Source organism: Dromiciops gliroides, chromosome 5 (genome assembly GCF_019393635.1).
Source record: "Dromiciops gliroides isolate mDroGli1 chromosome 5, mDroGli1.pri, whole genome shotgun sequence".
Taxonomy (NCBI): Eukaryota; Metazoa; Chordata; class Mammalia; order Microbiotheria; family Microbiotheriidae; genus Dromiciops; species Dromiciops gliroides.
The window spans coordinates 157,378,418-157,400,520 of NC_057865.1; the positions used below are offsets into that span (position 1 = coordinate 157,378,418).

The 22,103-nt window shown below is 34.1% G+C and overlaps 1 protein-coding gene across 1 annotated transcript in view; it reads right to left on the reverse strand.

Moving 5' to 3' along the window:
• SEMA3E (semaphorin 3E) overlaps positions 1–22,103 on the reverse strand; it is a 360,049-nt gene that overhangs the window by 10,594 nt on the left and 327,352 nt on the right. Inside the window, exons 15-16 of the mRNA XM_043968536.1 lie at positions 17,874–17,941; positions 16,230–16,369 (exon numbers count right to left, since the gene is read on the reverse strand). Coding sequence (XP_043824471.1) covers positions 16,230–16,369; positions 17,874–17,941 — 208 coding nt within the window. The remainder of the gene's footprint in view (positions 1–16,229; positions 16,370–17,873; positions 17,942–22,103) is intronic.

A 22,103-nucleotide genomic window follows, 5' to 3' on the forward strand; every position in this document is an offset into this window, starting at 1 on the left:
CTGGTCCAGCATTTTTTCATAGGAAAGGGGCAGACAAGGCCCTTAAACATGACATGGAAAAGCAATGAAATTATGTGGGAAGAAAAAAAACAAGCACCAATTTACACTTAAACATGGTGCTCTCATTTAGAAGTGTACAGTTATATTAATCCCATATGAATTTATGGGCAATCAAAAACAATCTTTTCTCAAATGCTTAATATATGTCAGGCACTGTATCAAAGATTGAAGGAACAAGAGAAAATAATAAGCAAAAACAGTCCTTGCCCTCAAGAAGTTTACATTCTAATAGAGACAAACAAAAACAAATAGCTTTAAACAAGATATAAACAAAGTAGATAGAAGGAAATCTTAGAAGGGACATTAGTATTAGCTGAGACAGGGGCTGGAGTATGGGTTGTAGAGGACAATAAAAGACATTCTGCAAAAGATTCCTATTTCAGCTAAAGGAAGTCAGAGGTGAAGGGGGGGACCATCCCAGGCACGAGAATGGGAGGTGTGGGCAGTCAGCGAGTAGGCACAGTAATATTTACTATAGTTTCATATGTGATGAACAAATAGGTTTTATGGCTAGTGGTAGAGTAGGTGGAGGGGAGTAACACATGAGAAGACTATAAAGGTCATGTTGTAAAGAGTCTTAAAAGCCTAAGAGTTTTATCCCAGAGATAAGTGGGAACAACTCAAGTTTGAGGTGAATAATGTGAAGTGATGGGGGGGCGGGGGGTTGGTGATGTGATCAGATCAGCTTTTAAGAAAATCATATCAGCACTTGTGTGGAAGATGAATTGGAATGGGGAAAGAATTGTAGTAGGGAGACCAATTAGAAGACTACTGCAATAGTACAGATCAAAGGACGAGAGGTACTAAATTAGGAAGGTAGATATGAGAATGGAAGGAAGGAGAGACTATCTACCTATTTACCTATCTCCCTATGTATCTATCCAGCGAGTCATCTATCTCATCTACTTATCTGCCTATCTATCAATCATCTATCAATCCATCTATCTATTTAAAGATCTTCCTAGATCAATACATATAGATATGCTTATCTACATCTATTTATCTCTCTAGCTGCAAATATATCATATGCATCTAATTATCTGGTTCTAGTTAGATATGTCTGTACACACAGACACATATTCATATTATGTAGAAGTAGAAACAGAAAAAAATTGACAATTGTTTGGTTGCATTAGGTGAGTGAGAGTGAGGAAATTGGAAATGACATTAATGATGCTAATTATTATTATTATTATTAACTTGGGTAATTGAAAAGATTGTACTACCTATAGGAGTAACAGGTAATTTTTGGAATGGGATAGGTTTGGGGGAAAAGATAACAAGTTATATTTGGGGAATGTTGAGTTTGAAATGCTTATGGAATGTTCAGTTGGAAATTTCTAATATGAAGTTGGTGACATAAGCCTGGAGCTCAGGGGAAAGACTAGGGATGAATATATAGATCTAGAAATCACCATGGAGACAACAAATTAAACTCATAGGGGGTAAAATCATCGAGTGAGAGTATAAAAAAGAAAAAGATGGAAACTTGGGGGATACCCACATTTAAAGGAAATGACATAAAGATCCAGAAAAAAAAAAGACTAAGGAATAGTCTGAAAGTTTCAAGGAGAATGAAGAAGGAAAACTGATAAATGGAGATAAACTTTCAGGATAATCACTTCTAATCTTATCACCATGGTAGCTTAGACTTGGATATTCAGTATCTTCCCACCTCCCTCAGCCTCCTCTCCCTTCTGAAAGAAGGAAAGGGTGAAGCACTTAATTCCTCCAAAAGCTTTCCCTTATAGAAGCCAGCTCATTCCACTTTTCAGTATAGCTCAGTCTGATTTCAACTCCATGTAATGTGATATGTCATTCACCACATCTTCTAGTACCTCCTTGGTGTCTTGCCACCCCCTGCCCCCCATCTTTTCTATACTCACTCTCCAGCTTCCTTCTTTTGATATCTTTCCCCATTAGACTGTATGCTTCTTGAGGAAAAGAACTGTCTTTTTCTTGATCTCTAGAACTTAGTAGTGAGTGGCACATAGTAGGTGCTTAATAAATGTTTATTGAATTGAAATGAATTGACATTTAATATATGACTTGTGAAATATATTTAATAAAAAGGCAATAGTATCATATGGAGTTCTAGACAAAGATGAAAAGAAATGGATTTTATTTCCATTTTTTATTTGCATTTCTATTCCTATGACCTCACAGTTCTCCCTGTGCCTTGTTTTCTTCATCTGTAAAATGGGAATGAATTCTCAGAGGTGGAAAGGAAGGTAAATGAGCATTGGTGAATAGTACCTAATAATAAGGGAAATTGGGAGCATGAGAACATGCAATGATGCTGATCCAAGTTTCACATGCAAACTCAGAACCTCCATAATTGGAGTTGTAAACAGTCATTTCTACTTTAGTAAAGATGGGTGTTTTTGTTCTGGAAAAAGCTTAAAAGGAGTTTAAAAGTTCAAAACTGTGAAGCAGCTGTTTCAAATGATTCTAGGAGTTCACATGCTGTACTTAATGTTATGAAAACACAACAAAGCAAAAAGAATACAAGAACAAAAGCTTCTGATTTCAATCCATGGACACAAGGAGACAGAAAGCCATGGATGCCATTTGATCCTTTAAGCACCCCGTTGAGCTTGGTATCAGTGAAGTCTTTGAACAGTGAGTCACAGAAAATGAGAGGGGAAGACTAAAGATAGGGTTTCACTCATCTGAATTTCACTAGTGCAATATAGCCATATGCACCTTTCATGTGTTTTTACAATATTTAATTTTCCATCATGTTTTTTTTTTAAATAAGGGAAGTGATCTTAATAAAACATGGTATCTAGAGTGAGTTTGCCACCAACACTTGCTCCATGAGTACAAATTAAGGGTGAATGCTATCAACCTTAAATTACATGGAAGGAGGCTCCTGATACCTCAACTTCTTCCCTTATCAGCAGTAAACTGACTCATCAGCTAACATGATTATTACTATTCTTGATGTGCAAAATGGATAGAAAGTAACAATTTTTGTAGGAGAATTAGTAAGAAGATAGGGAATATTGAGGGAGCAGTAAAATATATTTGTGCTTCCTGATATTCTTTTCAAAAATGTTCAATACATCATCTTAAAAAGTTTTATGGTTTTATTTTACATCTGTTCATCTGTGATTAGTCCTAAATAAATTCAGATTGACTGAAGCTTTACCATAAAGCGGCAGTCATCAAAACTATTTGGTACTGGCTAAGAAATAGAGTGGAGACTAGGTACAGTAGACACATAGGAACTCAGTATTTGACAAAAACTGCTGGGAAAACTGGAACATAGTATGGCAGAAATTAGGCATAGACCAACATCTTACACCTTATACTAAAATAAGGTCAAAATGGGTACATGATTTTAGACATAAAAGGTGATAACATAGGTACATTAGGAAAGGAAGGAATAGTATACCTTTCAGATCTTTGGAAAAGAGAATAGTTTATGACCAAACAAGAGATAGAGAATATTATGAAATGCAAAATGGATGATTTTTATTACATGAAATTTAAAAGTTTTTGTACAAACAGAAGCAATGCATCTAAAATTAGAAGGGAGGCAGAAAGCTGGGAAATAATTTTTATAGCCAGTACTTCTGATAAAGGACTCATTTCTAAAATATATAGGGACCTAAATCAAATATATAAGAATCCAAGTCATTCCCCAATTGAGAAATGATCAAAGGATATGAACAGGCAGTTTTCTGATGAAGAAACCAAAGCTATCTATTCCCATATGAAAAAATGCTCTAAATTACTATTGATTTGAGAAATGCAAATTAAAACAACTCTGAGATACCACCTGACACCTATCAGATTGGCTAATATGACAAAAAAGGAAAATAATAAATGTAGGAAAAGCTGTGGAAAAATTGGGACACTAATGCATTGTTGGTGGAGCTGTGAACTGATCCAACCATTCTGGAGAGCAATTTGGAATTATGCCCAAAGGGCTATAAAGCTGTGCATACCCTTTGACCCAGCAATGCAACGATTGGGTCTTTTCCCCAAAGATATCATAAAAAAGGGAAAAGGACTCACATATACAAAAATATTTATAGCTGCTCTTTTAGTGGTGGCAAGGAATTGGAAATTGACGGGCTGCTCATCAATTGGGAAATGGCTGAACAAGTTGTGGTATATGAATGTAATGGAATACTATTGTGCTGTAAGAAACAATGAGCATGCAGATTTCAGAGAAACCAAGAAGGACTTGCATGAACTGATGATGAGTGAGATAAGCAGAACCAGGAGAACATTATACATTGTCTCATCAACATTATGTGTTGATCAACTGTGATATACTTGATTCTTCTCAGCAATACAATGGTACAAGATAGTTCCAAAGGACTCATGATGGAAAAGGTTCTCCAAATCCACAAAAAAAAAAACCCACTGTGGAATGTGGATGCAGACTGAATCACACTATTTCTTTTGTTTTTGGTGCTGTTGTTTTTCTTTTTTGAGGTTTTTCCTTTTTTGCTCTGATTCTTCTCTTATAACATGACTAATGAAGAAATATGTTAATGTCATTGTACACATATAACATATCAGATTACTTGCTGTCTTGGGGGGAGGGAAAAATTTGAAACTAGAAATCTTATAAAAACAAATGCTGAAAACTATGTCTACATGTAACTGGAAAATAATAAAATACTTTCATATTGAAGCATCTATAAAACTGTTTAATAGTTTAATAAATTGTTGTTGCCCCCAAATCAATGAGCTGGTGGTAAAATTTCTCTTGATAAGCCTCTCCATACTTCTCTAGATTTGTTTTTGGGAGACAGATACATAGTCAGTTGCTGGACCCATATTGGAAGCCCCTTCATGATGCTAGGAATAGCATTTGAGAATACAAAGTTACCTCTAAATAACAATAAGTCATCAGAGAAGCAATTTGATAACTTATATGTTACCAATATGGGCAGCAAGGTGGCACAATGGTTAAAGTTCTGGGCTTGAAATCAGGAACTCATCTTTATGAGTTCAAATCAAGCCTCAGGCACTTACTACCTGTGTAACCCTGGGCAGGAAGGTGTAAGAAAGACCTCACACTGGTTCTTTTGGATGTAATATTTTCCAATATTTAAATGTTTGCTTCAGAAACCTTGGATGAAAGAGAAAAATCACTTCTGACTGTGCTTTAAGTTGTATTTAAATATGTTCCAATTTTTCACAAAAGTTAATTGTATACTTAATATAAAAAAAGGTATTATTTTGAGTTATCAGATGCCAGTTGGCCAAGATGCCATCCAATCACAAGAGGAATACATGCAAGAGCAGACATTGAACTGTCACATGAGGGGAGACATGCATGAAGTCAAGGTATGGCCGAGGGAATGGCTTTTGACAAATGTTGAGGCTGGATTCTCTTGGTTTAATACTTGTTTATTTTCTTTTTCCCCACAATACTGCATAGATGGCTGGAAGTTTTGATCCCACCCATCTCATTCTTCACCTGGCTTCTATGCCTCTTCTTATATATCTCATACCATGGACATCTCAATCCCATGCATCTGATTAAGTCTGACTCAGTTTCCTCCAATATGTTTGGTGGCATGGACATATATTCCATCCACCTATTTTAAGCCTGGCATACTGCATGGCTTGAGCAATAGCTCAAGTGTGGGAATGCTCATATCCCATCATTTCTCTGTTCTTTTATGGTAACCCCCATAATTATCTCAGGTGTCATGATAAATACAGTGTTGGATTTGGCCTTGACATCTATTACCAATTATATTAGGTTTTTTAATTTCTCATAATGGCATGAGGATAATTAGGCAGATGATGCAAAAAGTGATGAAACAAAGATAAAAATTATTTTTAAAAATTAATATCACAGCAATTGTCTTCTCAATTTACCCACCATAAGGGGGGACTATAGTAATATTAATTTTAAAGAATGTTTCAATTTTTGTTTTATTATATGTTTCATGTGTAACAACTAAGATTCTGAATTCCCTTATACATGTTTTTGAGAACTTTCATTGTTTGATTTGATTATTGACAAAGCTACTTTAAAGGTGTGTTAAGCTCAATTTTGTAGGGAATTTTCCTGTCTGATTACCAGTATCCACACATCAACCCCTGAAAAGACTTCCATTCCACAACTACACCTAGAGGACATCTGAAAAAAGACTTTCAGAAACTTTAAATGAACAGTTTTGTTTTGTTGTTGTTGTTTTTTTCTTTTCTCTTTCTGTTATAATATACACCATCTGTTACATGTACTCTCTGCAGAGTCCCTCCCTTTGCAAGACCAATGTCAAAGCGCTAGTTCATGAGGACAAAAAATTGCCCCTCTGGACAAAACTTTCCTCTCTCCCTTTTCTATATTGTTATTAACATAGTGCTAGTTAGCATAGGTTATTATATTCTATTTTTGACTGTTTCATCAAGGAAACACCCCGTTTCTTGAAGAAACAAAGCGGGGACTGTAATGATTAGAATGACGCCACCTGCTGGAGACTTACTGTAGAAAAACTCCGCCAAGAGGTAAACGTCTCTGAGGGCAAGACCATGCGTCTTTTCTTCAGGAAGTGACATCAGGAAGTGACGTTTGCTGGTGGGAGGAAGAAGGGGGAGGCTGGAGCTCTGATGCACTCTTTCCTTTGGACTCTGGCAGAGAGCAGAGCTAGGAATGCTCTCTCCCTTTAATAGATAGATGAATGTAGGCCTTTCTCTCCCTCTTCACCAAATTCTTATTCTCCTTAATAAATGCCTAAAAGTCTAACTCTTGCTAAAGCTTATAATTTATTGACAACCACTCATTAGATATTTTAAACAGACTAGCTAGAATTTTAGCCCTTAACACAGTATATACAATTTGGTATTATATTTATCTATTTACATATATCCATTGTTCATAGACAAAAAGGACAAGACTTAACTAAACTTTGTATCTCTTCCAGTATCTTTTACTATGTGCAGAAGATGCATGACAATTTTTAGGGCCACTAAATGTTTCTCCTTCTACCCTTTGTATGATTCTAGTAGAGACATGGAAAAGAAATAATGATATCCTGAGGTTCCCCCAAAGAAGACACTATTTCAAGGGGTAACTTAACAAGGATCTCTCAGTCCTAAAATACAATCTGTCAAGCTTCTCGAGAAACTTATTCTGATTTGATGAATGAAATTTCACTGTAGGACAAATTTCAATACAATGAACTTCAAAGGGACATAGGCAATTCTTTGATTCTACTGTCTTCATTATATTAAACATTCCTGGTACCTGCAGCTTAGAAACATCTTTATTATATGGACACTTCCATTATAACATAACTCATTTAAGAGAATTTTTTTACTTGACCCTTTAATATATGAGAATCTTGTAGTACTCATTATTCATAGAAGAATATAAAAATTGATTTACAGAAGTCTGTATGAGTACTGTTTCTATTAAAACTCATACTTCACACTTAAGATCTCCTGTTTTTGAACATGTGATATTATTACTCACTATTCTGAAAGACTGCCTGAATAAAATATATTTCTATTTTATCATTTCCTTATTTGGCATGATAATCAGAAAGCATATAATGGATTTTTGAATCTGAAGAAAATAAAATGCATATTTTTTTCAAATATCTCAAATTTAACAAAATATAGCTTGAAGGCATTTAAGAGAAATACAATAAGTTCATTATTCACGTATAGCAAATACATATATAGCATGAGAAATGTTCAGACAATCTTAGCCAACCTTTGAGTATCTATAAAAAAAAAATATTATATCTGTGAGTATTTCAAAGGTAAATGGTGATAAGTAAGACCTAGCAGAACTTCACCTACCCAGGTAATTTCATAAAAGTCTATTTCCTTTTTTTTTAAGTAAACATGGTAAATGGTAGATTATGGGAATGTTATTAATATAATATGCTGAAATTTCAGCAAAGCATTTTGCAATGTCTTTTAAGCTCTCCTTATGGACAAGATAGACATATTTGGCTACATTATCACACAGTTACATGGAAAGCTCATTATGGGTCAATAAATGAAAACAAAGCTAACTTTAACCTGCTTTGAGGGGCACAGCACAAAGAACTGAAAGACCACGTAGGAAGCAGTATGTACAGTTCTAGATGACACATGGTAAAAAGCATTATGACAAATTAAAGCATAGCCAGAAGTAGGTAACCATGATTTATGAAGGCATTGGAGTTCATACCACATGTCTACTGGTTAAAGAAACCATTGATTTTTAACTTGGAGTTATTTAGGGGGAATGTGATAGGCATGTTAAGCACCTGAAGGTGTATTTTGTACAAGTGATCTCCTTGGTTTGATAAAGCAAAATCTGAAGCAATGTATGGAAAGCTGCAGGTGGTAGTGGTAGTGATGGTGGTGGTGGTGGTGGTGATAATGATGACAGCATCCATGACAACAACATATAGCTCACACTTATGTAACAGTTTAAGGTTTGCAAAACAGTTATGATTTGATATAAAGAAGAATTTTTCCTTTACCATTTTATCTACCCAAAATTGGAAATGTGCTACGGACGAAGTGAGCCTTCAAGCAAAGGTTAGATCACCCCTTTTCATGGATTCTGTAGCAGGAATTCCTTTTAGGCATAAATGGGGCTTGATGACCACATCTATAACCTATCGATTCTAAAGTTGTGTGATTTTCTAAGGATTAGGGCTTTGACTTTCTTACAGGAGACAGAAGATACAAAGAAGAATAGAATAAAAAGACGGAAAGTGAGTAGTTGAAATTAAAAGAAGTCACAATAATGTTAAATGATGGCAGTGATTATAAACAATGAGCAGCAGACACTCTGATATATAAAAGAAAAAAGACCCAATGGGGAGGGGTAACAAATCCAAACTTGTGACAACAGCCTGAAGTCTGCAAAGTCATATTGTTGCCTGGGACTTAATAGCTCATGTAGTTATGTAGCAATTGGATCACATCACATATATACGGAAAAGGGGGCAAGGCAGCAATACCCAATTACATTGTATTAAAATAGCAATTTTTGAAGGAATTCCATTTAGCCATCATTTCCTCCAGTGCCTCTTCAATATTTGCTATTTAACGGAACTCTATGTAAAACAACAATTAAAAATGGCATTTTTATAATGAGACTGAAAGCCCCATATATAATAAAAATAATGATTGTATCTTAGAACCGATCCAGACAATGTCTTTATGATGGGTCAAATTTCTCATGAAATCCTTCTGTAAGAAATCACAGGCCTAGTCCCTAATCTAGGCCCTAGTTCCATGTATGAATTAAAAGAACCCCATACAAAGGAGGAAAGATAAAAATAAGATAAAGGACAGAAGTTTTACTAACTTTATATGATCATAGTAGTAAATTAAAGCAGAAGTGAGAATTAAGGTTGCTGCTAAATATTGATAGAAGCACCATGTCACAAAGACTGACAAGGTAAAATTTTCAACCCAACATAAGATTAAAATGATATTCTAATCTGAAACAGGCCAGGCAGAGTGAAGAAAGCCATTAATAACACCATGATTCCTCTACTGGAGATATTCATCTCAGAATACATTCTTACTGTCTACTTCTAAGTTAGTGATGATTGGCTAAAATAGAGCTCTTATTCACTTCTGATCAAATACAATGGAGAACAATTTTAGCACTATAATAGGTCATGCCTGTTGAGTGTAAATCAGTTCAGCCATTTCAGCATCCATCCAGATCATTTTCACATTATCATTAAACTGTAACTTCTTGTTGCATTTTTATTTCTAGGTTGTAATACACAAACCATAATAGTGTGGAGTAAATTGAGAAACATATATACTTCTATCTTAGGAGTTAGGATTTCCAAATCTCATGTTCTGGAACTCATCTGTGAATGAATGAATGAATGAAAGAATGAATGAATGTGTGTGTGTATATATATATATATATATATATATATATATATATATATATATATATATATATACACACATGTATAGGTATATATGTGTGTCTATGTATGTATATAAAATATTCTGTAAAATATTCTAGGCAAAACAAGAAATATAAGTTATACTGTCTCTACACTGAAGGAGCTTAAAATCTAGTATGGAAGATAATATACATGCACACATAAGTACATAATGAAAAGCAATATAATTAGAACAATGGAAAGGTATAATCAAATCCCTGTAAGGGTTCCAAAGAAGGAACTATGTAGCTGCAGCATATGACTGAAAACTTCATGGGAAAGGTACTACTTGAACAAAGTCCTTAAAATAGACACAACTTCACCAGGAAGGGATAGAAGTGGAAGAGAAGGCTATTCAAAGAATAGTGGAGGTTGGAAAGTATGGACCATAAAAGAGAAGCAGTGAGTTTTGGTTTGAACAAAGAATATAGGAGAGGGAGAATATTATAACTTAATAAAAGTGCATTTTAACTATATTTATTTCTCTTGAACAAAAAGAAAAGGGGTTAAAATTGTATTTAGTAGTGAATGGGGGTGGGCACATAAAAGTTTTTTTTAGTGAGTGATATGATCAATTATATACATACACAAACAAGTAGACTGAAGACTGAGGAAACAAATCCTAATTTAATTGACACATATTTATTAAATACCAATTGTGCACAGAGTACAGTGGTAGGCCCTTTAGTCTATAAAAAATTTAGATAAGTCTCAGCCCCTGCCCTCACTGACCACAGTCTTTGCTTATGTTGATAAGATACCATCACAGATAACTAAAACCTAAACGATTGTATAATAAACAATTACAGTGAATTGTGAGTTGAAGGATGTTGCAGCACACCATCAATGCCAAAGTGTTCAAAAAGTAGTGTAAGTGACATAATTTTGATCATACATGACAAGAAAAGGGAGAAATCTCACAAAAGGGAAAAATAAGGGATAAACTACTTGGACACTGCATCAGCATTCTTAAAATTTTTAAGGACCCAGACAAAGAGCTCCAGAATTTTGAGTAGTGCTGTAATGGAGGACTTATGGGATGATATAGAGAATTGTTCAGGATGAAAAGACAAAGTTGAGTCATCAACTATACAGTTAGTTAGAAGAAGGAGTCACGTTGATAAGAAGATGAATCGAGGGCAGAGCCAAGATGGCAAAGAAAAGCAAGAAAGTTGCTTGAACTCTCTTTCTGTTCCCTCAAAAAGAACATTAAATCAAGCCTCTGGATGGATTCTGAAACTACAAAACCTGCAAAGAGACAGATAGACACAGTCTTCCAACCAGAGATAATTTAGAAGACTTCAGGAAAGGTCACTCAGCGAAAAGGTGCTGGTGCATGGTGGCAGCGCAGCGCTGATGGGGTCAGGGCAAGTCAGCAGGAAGCTGTGGGCCACAGCTGAGCAACTGAGGACCCTAGATCCAGGTTCAAAAAGCTGGTGGCACAGCAGGACAGTGGGAAAACCCACCTGCACCAGCCGATAGGGCAGGTTGCCCCCTGGAGGGCCACACACAGAACAGGTATGACCAGGCCTACCAATTCCAGCACACAGCCAGCAAGCCCAGGGCAGTGAGAAATCCACAAGCCATAGAAGCCTCAGGGTAGAAAGCCAGTGACACAGACCCTATACCCCAGCACAAGAAGCTTGAAACAAGGACCCTGGTGCCCCCAGAGCAGACCTCAACTTAAAAAAAAAGTTAAATAAGCTGAAGTATGAGTAAGATAAGAAGATGAATCCACTGAATTATGAAATGAAGCAGAACTAGACTAAAGAGTGGCAAAACCAAGTACTAGGTGAACACCAAGTGAAGAGAATGTTCAGGCATGGAGTGTGTCTTTTAAGAAGTTTGATTATTGCTAGGGATGAGAGTTAGAATAATAGCTCAAATGAGTTAGAGGATTAAAGGCATTTTTACAATTCCCTAGCTATGAGAAAACTGATCATGTTTACAGGCAGAGGGAAAATAGCAAAGAGAAAGAAGACTCGATAGAGACAACTAACTAAAGGAAAATGGCCCAAAAGGAGATTAAGAGTAAGATCAAGGGCAAGGCCCACTTGTTGCTCAAGACAAAAAAGAAGATAAGTGAAACTACAGAAGTACAAAGAATTAGAGGTGAGCTGTCACAGTGGATAGAGTGCTGGACCTGCAGACATGAAGATTCATCTTCCTGAATTCAAATTTGGCCTCAGACACTTATTAGCTGTGTGACCTTGGTCAAGTCACTCAACTATGTTTACTTCGGTTTCTTTATGAGCAAAATTAGCTGGAGAAGGAAATGGTAAACCACTCCAGTATCTTTGCCAAGAAAACCCCAATTGGGGTGAAGAAGAGTCAGACACGACTGAACAAGATGAGAGAATTAATATTAGGTAGACTAGATTTCAAGAGTAGGTGGGATCATCTGAGATGAAGGAGGTAGATACATAGCTAGGATTTTAAGAAAGGAGGAAAATAAATTTGCTTCCCAATTGCTTCTTTCCCTTCTAATTCTAACAATATTTATTTTCACTATACAAAATTTTTCAATTTTATGAAATCAAAACTTTCCATTTTATCTTTTATGATCATCTCCAACCTTTTTATAGATTAGTATTCCTTCTCCCATATGACGTAGTAAAAATATATCTCTTTCCCTTGTCCTCTATTAATAGAAAAATATCCAGGTCATATGTGCAAACATTTAGAGTTTATTGTGGTATGTTGGCATGTGCCTAAGTTATTAGTTTAAACCTAGTATCTGCCAGACTGCCTTCGAGGGTTTCTTTCTTTTTTTTTTCTTTTTAGCAGATCATATAAAACAGGAAGTTCTTACATTAGGAGTTAGATTCTTTGGTTTATCCTACAAAATATTACCAAGTACAGTTATTTATGGGTATTATATATATTGCATCGTTCAACTTTTCTAACCACTACCAAATGGTTTTGATAATAATTACATTGTGGTATGGTATAGTTTAAGGTGTGAGAATACTAAATTTCCCCCTACATTTTCACCTTTTAAAAATAATTTTTGGGAGATTTTTGACCTTTTCCTATTCCAGATGATTTTTTTATTATTGTTTAGTTTAGTTCTATAAGGTAACCAAAATCTTTTGATAGGTATTATATTGACTGTACAATAATTTAGTTAATATGTTAATTTTTACTATAGTTGCATAAACCATTCATGAATAATTAACATTTTGTTGTCTTTATTTCTGTATAGAGTGTTTTATAGATATATTTCTACAAATCCTTAGTATATGTTGAAGGTTGACTTCCAGATATTTTATTCATTCTAAAGATATTCTGAACAGACTTTATTCTCTCTCCTACTAGACTTTGTTAGTTATAGACAGAGATACTTATCTGTATTTCATATCCTTATATTTTATTGAAGTAATTAATTGTTTCAATTAATTTCTAGTTGAATATCTAGAGTTCTCTAACTACCATATCTCCTGCTATCATGCTAATGGCCTCTTTCCCCTTATTTATACTCTTAATTTCTTTTTATTGTCATTGCTATTGCTAGGCCTCCTAAAATTATGTTAAAGAATAATGGTAAAAATGGACACTCTTACTTTAATCTTGGAAAGTCCTTTAATGATTCTCATTAATAGATAATACTTATTTGTGGTCTAAATTATTAAGAAAATATCCACTTATTCTGTTGGTTTTTAATGTTTTAACATTAATGGGTATTGTATTTTTCAAAGGCTTTTATGCATCTATTAATAGAATCATGCAATTTTAATACTTTTTCATAGTAACATGGACTAGTGTGAAAATATTTCTATTGCCTCTTGGTAACATTTTATTTAATATTTTTACATCAATGCTCTTTCTTTTCCTGATATTTCTCTAATTATTAGTTATTTGTGATACACTATTGTTTAAGGGCTAAAATTCTAGCTAAACTGTCTAAAATATCTAATGAGTGGTCGCCAATAAATTATAAGCTTTAGCAAGAGTTAGACTTTTAAGCATTTATTAAGGAGAATAAGAATTTGGTAAAGAGAGAGAAAGGCCTAGATTCCTATCTATTAAAGGGAGAGCACATTTCTAGCTCCCTTCTCCGCCAGAGTCCAGAGGAAAGAGAGTGAGAGTGAGCGCCAGTCTCTTCCTTCCTCCTCCCACTAGTTCGCGTCACTTCCTGATGCCAAAGAAAAGACTCCTGGTCTTGCCCTCAAAGACCTTCGCTTCATGGGCAGAACTCTTCTACAGTAAGTATCCAGCAGGTGGCGTTATTCCAATCGTTACACTATTATCACCCATATGAAAAATATTTCAAACCAATAATAATTATAGAAACAAAAATTTAATTTATTCTGAGGTTTTCATACTCATCATATAAGCAAAGGGACCAAAAAAGAAATTAATCATTGTTGGAAAACTTATAGAACAGGCACATTAATATATTGTTGGTGGAGATGTGCATCAATTCAACCATTCTGAAAAAACAATTTGGAACTATATCATAGTACAAGTATAAATACCCTATGATCTTTCAATAATACAATTAGGAATATATACAAAGAAGATCAATATTAAATGGGAAGGACCCGTATGTGCAAGTATATTGATAGCATAACTTTTTGAAATGTCAAGGAACTAGAAACAAAATACTTGCTCACTTATTAGGGGAAAGGTTGAATAGATTATAAATTATGTGTATAATGGAGTTTTCTTGCACCACAAAAATGAGTATGACCTATTCCAAGAAGCATGAAATACTTGGATGAACTGATACAAAGTGAAATAAGTATGACCAGGAAAATAATTTAAATTATGGCAACAACAATAATATGAGGAAAACCAATTTGAAAAGACTTTGGAAACTAATGAGTGACCGATAGAGACTTCAAAAGACCAATGTTGAAACATCTTTGTATTGTCTGAGAGGTGATACAAAGTGAGACGTGAATCCTAAGACATAACTTATGCCTTGATCTGTTTTGTGTGACTATATTAGGTGGTATAGGGAATGGAGTCAGAAAGACAGATTAGAATAAGACTTGAAGGATGAAGTAAAATCTTACAGGACTGAGGAAATCTAAGAGTGTCTTCAGGCAAATGAGACAACAGAGAAATGCAAAATTGGAGATCCTTGGATTTTGCTCTCTGATGGAGAAAGAAATCGTGTATTTTTCTAATTATTTGTCCATCTTTGCGCTCTACCTTTAGAAGGCACTTTTTCATAATCTATATCTATACTTTAACAATGTAGTTGTATCCATTAAGTTAATGTGTGTTTTTTCTTTCTATTTTATGTATACAGAAGCATCAGGAGAGAGTCAGATATGAATGCCACCTCAGGAATTTTCTTACAATATGACCATAGGAAAAAGCATTTATGTATCACATAACATAAATGAGGTAAAGTTCTTTACAAATGTTGAAGTATTAAATAAATACCAACTATTATTATATTATATATCTTTAACATCCCCTACATTAATCTATAGATTACTAGATGGCAGAGGATGGGTCTTTGTGGCTCATTAGTTATGGTTCCTATTTTAAATGGTCTAACTGAACATAGGAATGATACTAAGAAAAATAATATTCTTTTACCAGAACTTTTATTTAACTAGTCACAATCAATGATTTCATAAATATGAGTTTTTCCTCTAACCAAGAAACACAGCCACCCATGTTTGGCTTAATATATAGTCTTTTGTTAGAATGTAAGTTCCTTGAGGCCTGGGACTATTTCATGTTTCCTTTTGTTTCACTGGTGATTAGTAGTATACCTTAATAAGTGCTTCACAAATGCTGGTTGATTAAATGGTTGGTATGTAGATTGCTGTGCTGAAAAAAAACAAACCCTATAGTGATCAACCTTAAGTTGAATTTCTTCATATTTAACTAGATCTTTCTTTGAATTTCAGAAATTTGTGACCCATTATCAGAACTCCCTTGATTCAGACTTTTGAACCTGCAAAACTTGTTCTCTATTGGAAGAGCCTTTGAGAACCTAGGGTAGTAGCTATGCCATGATGAAATATTAGAGTTGGACTTTAGTGAGAATTTAGCATTACACTTTCAGAAAATCATTGTGATATACTAACATTAAATTTGTTGAGCTGGATGGATTCTAGATCAACTTTCTGTTTCAAGCAACCGAGTTCAATGAACTTGAATGTGATAAAAGATTAATAACTATAGACAAGGTGATTTAAAAAATAATAAAAGTTTCAAGAAGACATCAGTTCAGATCAGCAACTATTACTTTGCTCAATTTTTAAAACATATATCTATAAAATGTAGAATCAAATGAAAACTTACTTCTTCCTTTCTTGTTTCACGTGCTTTCTGTACAAACCAGATGACTTTTGCTTGCAGTGATCGTGGGGTACATTCCAGCAAAGTACTGTTATATTCTATACCATAAGCCAAACGTTCCTCAGTTTTATCCAACACTTCTCCTGTAAAGGAAATCTTAGGGTTAGTATTTAGCTTATCTTTTTTTTTTTTCTTACTAATTTGTCTGTCACAAACTAAGTGGCTCTTGTCCCTTAAGGCCAAATTTATATATATATATATATATATATATATATATATATATATATATATATATATACACACACACACACACACACACACACACACACACACACACATATATATATATTTTTTTTGGTGAGGTAATTGGGGTTAAGTGACTTGCCCAGGGTCACACAGCTAGTAACTGTTAAGTGTCTGAGGCCGAATTTGAACTCAGGTCCTCCTGAATCCAGGGCCAGTGCTCTATCAACTGCGCCACCTAGCTGCCCCCAAATTGATTATTTCAAGATCAGATTTGGACAACAACTACATAAGATTGACTCATTTAGGTCTAGGTCCATTAAGCAAGTTATTTAAAGTGAGTTTTATGTCAGAACACAAAGAGAAAATGCACAGAGAATTATAGAGACAGTCAGGAATGGGAATTTGGCTGGATAATAGTGTAAATGGATGGCTTCCACAGGGTCAGTTGTCACATTTAGGAGGTTAAGTAAGACGGGGGTGAATGAACACTTACCACATGTATCTACAGACAATGAAGGAAGTCCAGGCAGTTCAACTAAATTAGTCATAAGAAACCAAGGTGAGGAGGGACTTAGGACTTAGAATTAGGCTTTTATGCAACCAGAGGTGTATGAGTTATTGTTAGGGAGAACAAGCAGCAAGAACATAGCTTAATACCAAGCCTAAGACTTTATAAAGCAAGGACATTTTAGGTACTGCATTCCTAGTGCTAGAATTGGTCTGAGAGTATTGGTAGGCCACATTCTACATATTAACACAAGTTGTCATAGTAGAGAAATGAGGGGTCATGGAACAAGTCAGTTCTTAACAAGTAGAAAAGAAGGCAGAATGGGGAACTTTCTATATACAGTGATAATGTGGTATAGTGGAAAGATTATTCTTTTTAGAGTAAGGAGGTATGGTTTAGAATACTGTTTCTGACACTTCTTGTCTGACTCTAGACAAGTCACCACTTCTACAAGCCTTGATTTCCTCAGCTATAAAAAAATGAAGTTAATAATACCTACACTGTTATAAGAAACTGATGACATAGTACATGTAAAATGCTTTGCAGATTTTAATGTGTTATAAACATGTCAGATATAGATAGTTTTGGAGGTATCCAACAAGACGTTTACATTAAGGGCAGGGTGATATATTGGTTTGAAGTATCTAGAGAGCCCTGTTCTGAGTTTTTAATGCTTACTAATAAAAAAAATCATTTAAAAATAATTTCTGTTTAATGTCCCTCTTCACCCCTCAAAGAAACATAATATTTCAGTAAACATTACTCTTGTGAAGGTCAACTGCAAAGAGACCTGCTCTTTGTGGTCCATCATATTGTATATTTAATGTTTTTCACTCAGTTATCTGTAAAATATGCTCAAAGCAACTGGTATCAATTTATTATGTTCAGATTACCAACAAACTGCTGTCCAAAACATTGCTGAGCTGCATTTCCATGCCGAATATCTTGTCTTCGGAAACGTCTAGGGGCAAAGAATGCAGTGCTTAGAAGATATACAGTTTTTAAGTTTCCAGAATTAAAAAACAAAAAAAACAAAAACAAAAAAAAACCAACAACAACAATTACCTACACTACAGGTTCATGGAGAAATTTGCTCCTGAAAAATTGATCAGTCATACTAAACAAGGAGAAAATCTGAATTATGTTGTTTTCTTTACTTCTGTCAAATGTTACTAAAGTGAATAATTATATTCCTTGGGGACTAAGAACCATAGAAAAAACATGTTTTAAACAGCCCCATCAGGTTAAATCTGAATCCCAAAGCAAAAATTGTAAAAAAAAAAAAAAAAAAGAACTGCCTTACACTTTGTCAAAACAGTATTATGCAAACAGATATTGAAAGGACTTTTGGTTTGAAATTAACATATAGAGCAATAATAAATATGTGTGGGTTGGGATGGTAGGAATGGACAAATCATATTTATTTTAAATTAAAACATTCATAGAGTTCCTAAATATAATACATTTTATAAAAAATGTATTTTTATCTGAACATTTTGTTCTCTTATCAAGATAAATCAGCATAAATAAGGTTAGTGAATATTAATATAACTTATTTTTTATCATATTTAGTAGTTAAGAATTAATTATATACCTTTGTTTAGAATGGCTTGTTTTCAGATTTCATCACAGACATAGATTATTCACTATGATAATATGAAAGTTATATTGGAAGGTAATTTTTAAAAAAGTATTAACCATTATTTTCTTTCACAAATACCCTTCTGACATGATAGGCAGTATGATGTAGTAGATAGTCTTATAACATGACTAATGCAGAAATATGATTAATGTTATTATGTGTATATATATATATATATATAAACCTATATCAGATTACCTGCTCTCTACGGGAGGGGGGAGGGAGGGGAGGGAGGGAGAAAAATCTGAAATTGGAAAGCTTGTATAAACAAAAGTTGAGAACTATCTTTACATGTAACGGGAAAAAAAATAAAATACTTTATTAATTTAAAAAAAAATGATGTAGTAGATAGGGGGGCTGTCCTTGGAGTCAGTGAGATGGGATTAAGATTTACCCCTGACAAATTAACTATACGGTAATGAGTAAGAAACAAAATCTCAGTGCCATGGGCAACTCCCTGAGAAAATTTACAAATGTGCTTATCTTCTGTATTTTTGGAAAGAGTTTCTCTTTTGGAAGTGATGGACTCAAAGTTCTGGACCAAGAATGTCATACCTTTCTAAAACATAATACCTCTTAGCAAATCATTATCATTTATATTAAACTATTATATATTTTCATAGTGATATAGAGTAGAATAAAAATGCAAAAGGGGGAGAGATTTTCATACTCTGGTGGATCTTTGATCTCAATTATATAGGATCTCCCTCCATCAGTGCATATAGCAATGTTCCTTATTCTTTCTTCTCCATGTTCTATTACAAATCCTCTACAATGTGCTGGGGACCTTCTATTACATATAGTCACAAAGAATGAATCTCAATGGAGCATGCAGATTGTATATTGATTATTTCTTCCTCTTTCTAAATAACAAATCCATCTCCTTTTTTGGTCCTCTTTAATTCTATTATTATTTACTATACAATTTTTCATTAATAATGTGTTTTAGCCTATTCACATCCACTTTTCTATTGCTCTTCTGGTTAGACTTAACTTTAAATTCTTTAAAAGAGTATAGTTTAAATTTAAAGTACCAAATGGATGAAGATTATCTATTGTCCAAACAATAATTATAATAAACCTCACATTTATAAACAACATTAATATTTGTGGTGTTTAACCTCTTATAATTTAATATTGCCCATCCAAATAGATTTTAGACACACTATGGAAGAATTTCTCAGCTAGACCCAGAATTGAAAGGGAGGAAGACAGAACTCTGAGTTCCCTTTGGTAAATGATGAGAAATGAATGAGTTGTTTTTAATAAACATAGGCATCTCCCTGAAAGAAAGGCCCATAATTGTAACAATATTTTTCTGGTGATTCCTTATGGGAATATGTGAACAAAGGTCACATGAGATTGGCAGGCATGGGTGGGTTGCAATCTGTATCATTAAAGAGAGTGCTCAAATTTGGTCAACAGATCCATTAGAGAATTGGAGGTTCAGATTATTTTTCTCGAGATATTGTATGCTTAGGAGTCTCAATATTGTAGCACACAAAGAATTAAAATTTGCTACTGTAAAGTGAGTGCAAATCTTTCAACAAAGGAAAATGCAGGAAGATAGTCATTAAAAGAAACTGGTTTAATTGAAGGATACTATAAATTTAAAATCTTAAAGTTAAATAGTGGTGAGCTACTATAATGTGTCTGAAAACTGTGTTCCTTTTGAAATATTAGGGTACATATTTATGTCTCCTTTTAAATGTGAGTGCCCTGAGGGCAAGGACCACATTCTTGTTTATTTATGCATTCCACACAGGGATTTCTTTGAATATAGTAGATAGACAAAAATGTTACTGAATTGAATGAAAACTGCATAACATAGTTGGGAAATCATGAGAATAGAGCAAATCTAACAAATTATTCTTTAAGGATGGGTTCAAATCTTATTTCATTCAATAGATGTATGAATGTGCCTATGTGAAGCTAGGCTAGATGGCTATTCGTGATTATGTTTACATAAGAGTGTTACTTGGCCTCACATCTCAACTGCCTTCTAGGGGCACTTATCACAAAAGGACTGACTTTGCAATAAATTCAGTAGGAATTCTGGCACATAAGTTCTTGGAGGTTCTACCAAGCAGAAAAGGTTTTGAGTATAACACATTTGATGGACTATACGTCTGATAAAATTAGCTTTGATATTGGGGGTTATCTAAATTTTAAACATTTTCCCATTTAGAAACATTATCAAAGAGAAGTAAGGATAGATAAAATATAAAAGCAAGAGAAGGGGGAGAGCTTGCTATATTTTGAAAGAATGTAGTGCTTTTTGTTGTATATTAATTTTTCCCCTGTTGGGTCATTTTCACTCTGAGAACAGAAAACTATTTATTTTAATAGCCAGTTTTCAATTTCTGCTTCTAGCCAGGTCTTTAGTAAAAATGATCTGTTATAAAAGCAAACAATTTTCCCTTCATGTGTTGGAACTTATCCACAAACACCCCTCTAGGGGTAGGTGATGGCTCACAAAATTTGAAGCCACTTGACAGATCCCCATTACTACTTTATGGAACTAAAACAGTTCTAGTTAATGAGTAAGACTTTCACCCACATCCCTTCACTTCTCACATTCCCTCATATTCCTCATCCTACCCACTTAACTTTCTCTAAGCAAATCTTCACTAGCTTCTTTGTTTCTTTTTCTGAGTCCTTTTCTGTATTTTTTTCCCCATGACAGACCATATTCCAAACACTATTTCCTTAAACTAATCAGTTATTCAACCTAACCCATCAAAGCAAATAATTATCAACATTTCTCATAGGCATACTACATGAATATACTCAATATGTGCTACATATATGTATATATATACTACACATATAAGTATATATTACATACTACAGTGCTACAATAAAGCAGTGATAATTTATTTAGACCACTTACTGGAAGGGAGTAATATTCTAGAGTGAATAAAGCACTGTCTAGCCCTAGAACTAGAGGACCTTTGTTTACTTTTCCATGTCTGATGCTTGTTACCTCTGTGACCAAGGACAAGTCATTGAACCATTTTTAGCATCAGATTCTTCACTTATAAAATAAGGGAGAGAGATCAAATGGCCTTTGAGGTCCCTTCTGGCTCTTGATCTATGACCTTAAAGTCTGAATTTACAGTTAGGGAGTCCATCATTATGTAATGTTACACATACTATCTGCTGTTTGAATGCAGTCATAAGTTTTGCTTATTTTCTCTTTTTCCTCTTTTTCTTTTTTAAAAAACTACTTTGTTATATGGGATGACTCTCTGGGTAGGAGGGAGAAGAGGGCTACAGAGGAAATGTAGACAATGAAAAAGTAAAATAACTATTAAGTAAAAAGAAGAAACTAGTAAAAGTAAACCTATGACCCACTATCTCTCACTTTATACCTTTGCTTTACCTTGTTTTGGATCATTTTATTTAGAAAATGATTCATTTTCTATTTTTAAAAAAAGTTCTCATAATTTTACAGGAGTTAAGTAAAGGAATACCTTGG